The sequence below is a fragment of the Ovis canadensis genome, chromosome 1 (genome assembly GCF_042477335.2).
Source record: "Ovis canadensis isolate MfBH-ARS-UI-01 breed Bighorn chromosome 1, ARS-UI_OviCan_v2, whole genome shotgun sequence".
In the NCBI taxonomy this organism is placed as follows: domain Eukaryota; kingdom Metazoa; phylum Chordata; class Mammalia; order Artiodactyla; family Bovidae; genus Ovis; species Ovis canadensis.
Genome location: NC_091245.1, coordinates 168,709,209 through 168,716,613, shown reverse-complemented (window position 1 = coordinate 168,716,613; position 7,405 = coordinate 168,709,209). Strand labels below are relative to the sequence as shown.

General features: G+C 38.5%; 1 protein-coding gene across 50 annotated transcripts in view; it reads left to right on the top strand.

The window, feature by feature from the left end:
• Window positions 1-1,263: 1,263 nt before the first annotated feature.
• The window catches only part of ABI3BP (ABI family member 3 binding protein), a 293,247-nt gene continuing 287,105 nt past the window's right edge, over window positions 1,264-7,405 (top strand). For all 50 annotated transcript variants that reach the window (XM_069551792.1, XM_069551760.1, XM_069551701.1 and 47 more), the window contains exon 1: window positions 1,264-1,471. In XM_069551792.1, coding sequence (XP_069407893.1) covers window positions 1,393-1,471 — 79 coding nt within the window. In that variant the 5' untranslated portion in view covers window positions 1,264-1,392. The remainder of the gene's footprint in view (window positions 1,472-7,405) is intronic.

The following is a 7,405-nucleotide window of genomic DNA, read 5'->3' as shown; positions in this document are numbered from 1 at the left end:
ACATGGCCAAAAAGTAAAATAAATAAATAGGGCCGCATTTAAAAAATAAAATAAAATGCCAGTTTGATTGCTTGGGTGATCTTGGGCCTTTTACTTAACCTCTCTGAGTCCAGTTTCTCTGTCTGTAAAAATGGGGGTAATGATGGTGCCTGTCTCCTGGATTATTTTGAGGAATAAATATAAGTAAATGCGAATTGATCACATAAGTGCTGGACACAGAGCAAGCTCATTAATGTAACCAATGTTGATGAGAAATTAAGATGGAGACATTTGTTCGAAGGCGCATGTCATCCTAGTTTATACCCAGTCAGTTTCACTCCAAAGCCCACCCAAATTTTTAACCATTGCACATACAGATTTGGTCAGATTCTTAACCTCTCTGGGGCTGTTTTTCTCATAGGTGAAATATAACTGGGATAATATAAGATCTTTTGTGTAATCAGTGTGAGGATTAAAATGAAATAATGTAGGTAAAGACACTATTACAGAGCCTGTCCCAGAGCTGGGGATCAACCAACAATAGTGATTCCTCTGTATCTCTGTATCTATAGACTAACCATCTGTATTTATCTGTGTATGTCCATGTGTGTTATGAATACCTGTGTAGCCACTGACGTTCTCTTAAAAGCTTCTCAGGATATTGGAACTTCAAAATGGTTCAGATTGAATTTTTGGAAGTTTACTTTCATTTGAAAGAAGAACTGGGGCTTCCCTGCTGGCTCATACGGTAAAAAAAAAAATCTGCCTGTGATGCAGGAGACCTGGGTTTAATCTCTGGGTCTGAAAGATCCCCTGGAGAAGGGAATGGCTACCCACTCCACTATTCTTGCCTGGAGAATCCCATTGACAGAGGAGCCTGTTGGGCTACAGTCTCTGGGGTCACAAAGAGTGGGACACAGCTGAGCAATGAAGAATCTTTTCTCTCTACACTAGATAATTAAAAACAGTTTTCTTCCTAACACAGTTTTATTTTATATTTTTAACATTCCAGTGGTTTTAAGGATATCTTTTTTCTTTTGGTATTTAAAAAGTTTATCACATGTTTCAAAATTCCCCAAATACTTTTTCTTTCATAAATATATATTGACCATAATTCCAAGTTTTATATCATGGAGGGAAGAGAAGAGACAAACTGTTACAACCTAGCAGGAAATGTGATGATAGGTTTTTTGCTGTTATGCCTTTTCTCTCTCTCTCTCTCTCTTTTTTTTTTTGGTGCGTGTGTGGGAAAGGGTGTGATGTCATTTTGTCTCCACCCCCTGTGAGTAAGCCCACGGCACAGCTAAGTGCAGCCGCCCGCCTCTGTCACCAGGAGACAGTCCACTTAAATGCAGCTCCAGGGTTGCAGGACCCCCACCAGAATCACTACCCGTGTGAGGTGGCAAATGCAACATGCTGTCCAGCTGGGGGTGTCTACTTCTCTGTGGAAGTATTGCACTAGCCCTGGGAAATGCACAGAAATTGCCAAAAGGCAAGTAGCTCTGATGTTTTGCGTTTTAAAAATGATGTTTGAGATACTAGCTTTTAAATGTTGAGATTAAATTTGATCTGCTTTGCCAGATGGGGGGATTTGAGTTCTTCTCAGTTACAGTTCAAATAGAGAAGTAGCTTAAACTTTTGCTTTTCTTTCCCCCTCTTCTGCTATGTACTTTTCAGTTGAATCTCTTTATTGCAAAAAATGCAAACCTACTTCTTTCTGGGTTTAGCCGTGTTCACGGTAGCTTGAGTGGTATAGTTTCCAATTACAGTACTTGTATATTGAATTGTATTGTATAGATGGGTATTGTAGTCTGTTGAAAAGACTCATTTGGTGTTTTGATCCCTCAGAGACTGAACCAGTGCTAGCTAAATGTTTGAAAGAAGCTAGCTGGAAACCTAGAATCATTTTGTGTAAACCTCACACATACCTGTTAGCTTGGAGGCTGAAGAATTCTAGGCAGGGCCCACCAATGAAGGACAGTCATGAGCCACGATGTAGACACTTTTTCTCTGGTGGAGTTTGGAATAGGGTTTGATCTGTTGGGCACGACATCCCCCCTTTCCCTGGCTAAATTGTTCTCATTTTAGTGTTGGTATTCTATTTACAAATGTCATCAGAAGAAAAGGAAAATGTCTTAAATAGACTTAAAAATCATCTCTTGAGCCCATCACCACCAAAAGCAAAGGTTGCCTCTCTCCTGTCTTTGAACATAAATGTTGCTCTTTTTTTTTTTTTTTGGTTCCTTTGCCGAGGCACTTCTCTAAGCCAACTCCAAGTCTGTGAAAACTTTTTATGGTTGCAGACTGCTGTAGTCAGCAGGATTAGGAAAACAGGCTGGAATTTATCATACAGTTATGATGGAAAATATCAGAGACAATGCAGCCATGGGCTTGTCAAAACCCTGCTGTGCTCAGAGTCGGAAAGAGAGGTTGTTCAGGTCAGAATATCCAAAGATCCTGCTAGGTCCTCCCTCCGGCTGGTTTGCTCCAAGATCATCTTGTCCCAAGTGAAAATCATTCTATCTTCAGTGTGTTAAGTGAAACTTGAATCCAGAGTGTGAAGGCTGAAGGGTTTGGCTCGTTGATATTTCACATGATGATGTAAAAAGCAATAAAAAAGGCTGGGTAAACCTTCTCGACTCTAAGATAATTCTGCAAAAATAAATAAATAAAAGAATTAAGGTGAAAATATACACTATTAGATATTTTTCTTCTATCAAGTTTTGTTTCTCAATCATCGTGAAAAGTGTTTAAATAAGTCAATCAGGAGCCTCAAGCATTCAGAATTAATTATTCCTACTGCTAAGACAGTTAACAAGGACTCACCATCTGAGAAAAGTCTGGAGATTATCTCAGGCTTAATACCTACAGATGGTTTTATTTTACCTTGTATTTACTGCGTAGGGGTGATAACCATGATTTTGTGACTGTAGACTTTTGCAAATTCCAAATGCTTTAATTATCATGTTGCAATCACTATATACAAATCTCTTGACACAATCTTCCTTTATTTGTTATGATAAAAAGAAAATTGTTAAAAATAGCCACAAGATAAATGTCTTGCCCATTGTACTTTAATCTGAAGTATTTTCATCCAGGATTCTTTTGTAATTAAAAAAAATCCATAGACCAGTAATTTGAAAAAAATTATCAAATTAATAGAAAATAAATGGCAAGTCTCCTGGTCACTAATGCTATGTTTTGTCTTTATCACCGAAGCTGCTGAGGGTCTTTCTTTTAGAGGAAGTCACCTCTCTCAAACTGCATTCCCAGAATAGGAGTATTGTCCTCAGAAGGGATTTGGGGCAGGCATCTGCTCTCAGTAACTTGGGGACCATTCATGCTTTTTCTGTTCTGGGGGAGTTACAGCAGATTTTAGAACTTGACAGGTTCTGAAAATTTCTCTGTGAAGAAAACTGTCCCACTTTTTCAACTGATTTTTTCCCTAACTCATTTGACTAAGAATCTTTCTTCTAGTGGAATAGTTATAAAATTTTGCCAGGGGCTTAACTTTCACCTTTGAGGAAGAACAGAACTAAATAAGATAAAAGATAAGTTTTTTTTCTTTTCCTTTTGCCTTCCTATTTTAAAGTAAATTAAATGTCATTTATGAAGAGGATAGAATTTTGAAGCTAGAAAAGATGACAGTGATCACCTAGGCTAGGGTTCCCAGATCTTTGGATTCATGGACCTGTAAAAATAAATATATATTTTAAATATCAGGGTTTTATTATAGAGAACATACTTGAAAGCTAGCCATTTTTAACAGATTTATAAAACAAATGATTTTATACAAATAAGTCCATTGTTTTTATTTTTTTCATTTCACTACAAACTGATGAAAACTTCATCATGGGCCAATAATTGGGAACCACGGACCAGTATAACCATTTTATAAATGAAGATACCCAAAGGCAGGGAGATTTAGTAGTTTTCCCACAATGATAGCAGAAACAGAACTGGATCTCAGGTTCCTGACTGAAAATCTATGTTTGGCCCTGTTTCAATCCAGATTTTAGGAGCTATATTCTGCAATGTAAATGTGAATGCTGTCCTTCCCTTGAGTAAAAGGGTTTCTGATAAAGATTTTAAGCATTATCTTAATCTTCACATGTGTAGAACATGTCTGCTGGGTGTGTGTGGGGGGGGGGGCATATAGTTGATAAATATAGCTGGCTATTTATAGGAAAAAAATATTTTTTAAATAAGAGATCATTTGTTACATGTCTTATGCCTATTTGAATACAAAACCACATTCTTTGTTATAGAAAATAAGATACTGGAAGAATATTTTTACTTTTTGAAAACTTAGAATAAAGTTGGAGACTATTATTAATGGAGTAGGAAAATGGCAACCCGCTCCAGTATTCTTTCCTGGAAAATGCTATGGGCAGAGGAGCCTGGCAGGCTACAGTTCAGACACAGCTGAACATACATATATTATTAGCTGACCTCTTCTCCTCTCTACCCCTTGATAACTATGTTCTTTGGCAAATCGTTTATTTACCTCTGCTAAGCATGTCTTATCATCTGTAAAATGGGATTAATGATAACTATCTTACAGTATTTTGGAATCAATGAGCTAAGAGTTGCAACGCCTTCAGTAAAGGATCTGACATATAACAGGCATTCAAAAAATTGTTTATTGGGTTGCATAAAAGTAGATCAATCCTGAAAAAAATATGCACACCAAATAATATGTGATCTGTATCCAAAGTGACACACATCTGAGAGGGTAGCAAATGTTCTTGGAGAAAGGTGGGGCAAGGGAGTTGTGTTGCTCTGCAGGGCAATGAGAGAAGGACTCTACTGTTTTCAGCCTGGACTTCCTCAACCCAATGTTTGATTGTCAAATTCAAACATTGCTTTTCTCTATGGAAAAAGCACCTTCATCTTAGGATCAACTTACTGGGTAAGCCTCACACAACCTCCAGGAAAGATCCTCCTGAACTTGTAACACCCAGGCCCTGAAGAAGAATTCCCACATTGTTTGACACCCTTGAAAGCCCCTGTGTTGCAGAAACCTCTAGGATTCTTTATTCTTGGCACCATAGAACTTTTCTTTTCCCCCTGGCATACAGGCAAAAATAAAAACCACAGAGAACAATATGCAGTGACCGGAGCCAAGAAAAGCTTATAATGGGACATGTGAGGCTTGACATACCTCTTTGCAGAAACTCCTGTGTTTGGAATATTGCAATCAGTCAGAAGGCAAAGACTACTATTTCTAGCTAACTTGATCAGTCCTCCTGATATAGGTGTGAGGAAAATCAGAGAGGAACATTTCAGATACACATGTGATCAGATGGTCCAAGGGTGTGAGGTCATGACTTGGGTGTGACTCTTGGCTCATGCAAAGGGAAGAAAGAGGCAGTCCTTGGTCTCAGGTTCTTACCCAACAAAGTAGAAATCTCTGACTCCAAGGTGAAAAATATCAGAGCAGATGATGGTAATAATAACTCTCGCAGCTATCAACAACTCATCTCTGTTATTATAGATAACATTTTTTGAGCTCATATCGTTTGTGGTAGTTTACGGCTATGTTTTTCTAATGTGGAAAACTAACTAAAAGCTTGATTTTTCCCTATACAGCAGGTACTTTATTACTCTCAGTTTACAGAGCATAAAATTTTGCCTCAGAGTGTTTGCCCAAAGTCACTCAGCAAGCAAGTGGCAGACTGTGTCTTTAATATCTATGTCACATTAGCTCCCTGTTCTACATAAAGATGTGTTCATTTGTTCAAGTAACAAACTGTATTCCATGTATATGCAAAGCATTGCGGTGGGAAGACAGGGCTTGATACCTGTTTTCCTGATCAGTTGATGGAGAAGACAGGGATGAAAAAGAATAATTATGCAACAGAGAGAACATCCTCTGATTTGGCTGAAGCACAAAGAAACTTGAAAATAACCAGGAAGGACCCAGTCCAGACTGGAGGGGCCGAACATTATGAGAGGATAAGGCACCTAAGTAGAAGACTGGAAGATAACATATGTTGGGGCAAGGAGGAGAGTAGTGGAGGGGTAGCTGCATGGCCAGAGCCTAGGCCATACCCAGGGGCCACAACTCAGCGGGGATTAATACTCAGTAGGGAAGCCAAGACTAAGTTGACTTAGGACACGACTGTGCTTTCCTTCTCTCTGTCTGTCTTGACTCCCCAAGATTGATTACAAAGCAGAAGTAGCAGTTGTCTTTGGAGAAGAGGGTCTTATGTCTTACTCTAAATTTTCCCAACTACTCACCTGAGGTAACAGCTCTCACTTTCCAAGAAGCCCTCCCAACCTCACTTTGACAAAACAAGAATGTGTCACTCCAGTGACTCAGTCCATTTCTTCAGAGGGTCCTTGATACTTGTAAGGACCCAGGGAGGGTCTTTTCCATCTTAGAACAGGGAATTTGGGAGGAGAATAATGTGGGCAGGTAGATGGATTCTGCTTTTATCAGAGCAGTATACATTTATGTATTGGTGAGACTGTATTAAAGAGTACATTGGAAAAATATAGTTCTGCTAGAAGAAAACAAGCTTAAAAACCACAGGGGAATTATTTTAGCATCTTCTACAACTCTGAAGTTTCTTGGCAGTTGTATTGATTTGTTTGTCTGTTTAAGCGCTGCCTACTAGGTAAAATGGATTGAGATCCAGCCCCTGTGATAAAAGAAACTTCTGTTTGGAATGTAAAAATTGATCAAGTATAATTTTACTTTGATAATGAGAGTATCCTGTTGATAATCAGTGCTTAAAAATAAGGTTCCTCTCTGCTTCAGGGCTTCCCAGGTGATGCAGTGGTATAGAATCTGCCTGCCAATGCAGGGGATGTGGGTTCGATCCCTGGGTTGGGGAGATCCCCTGGAGGAGGAAATAGCAACCCACTCCTGTATTCTTGCTGGAGAATCCCATGGACAGAGGAGTCTGCCGGGCTACAGTCCACTGGGTCCCAAAGAGTCGGACACGACTGAGCATGCGTGCTATGCATGCTGCTAATTACACATTCACTAGTTTAGTTTTATAGGCCGCTATATCAGGCTATAAAATACTAACTATTAAGGAATTTCAGTCTCTGTCTCTCAAAAGTTAATGAGGTATAGGTAGCACTTGAGAATAGACAAATTCATTAATAACTGTATTATAGAAAAGACAGTTAAATGCTTTTAAAGGTTAATGTGAGCTAAGACAAAAGTGAGGTGTCTAATGAAGGGAGGGCCCTTAAAAAATGTGATGAAAACTATTCTGCATCACCATCCTCAGAAAGACTTCCCTTTTGCCTGATCTGCTAATTGTGATTTATAAAAGCAAGTATAAAAGAAAGGGAGAATATCGAAAGCAAACAGATGAACTTAATAAAAGTGATCTAAAAATAAATTTAAAAATTAACAGGATAATCTAATGAGACATTACTAGAATAGTAAAAAAAATATATATATATA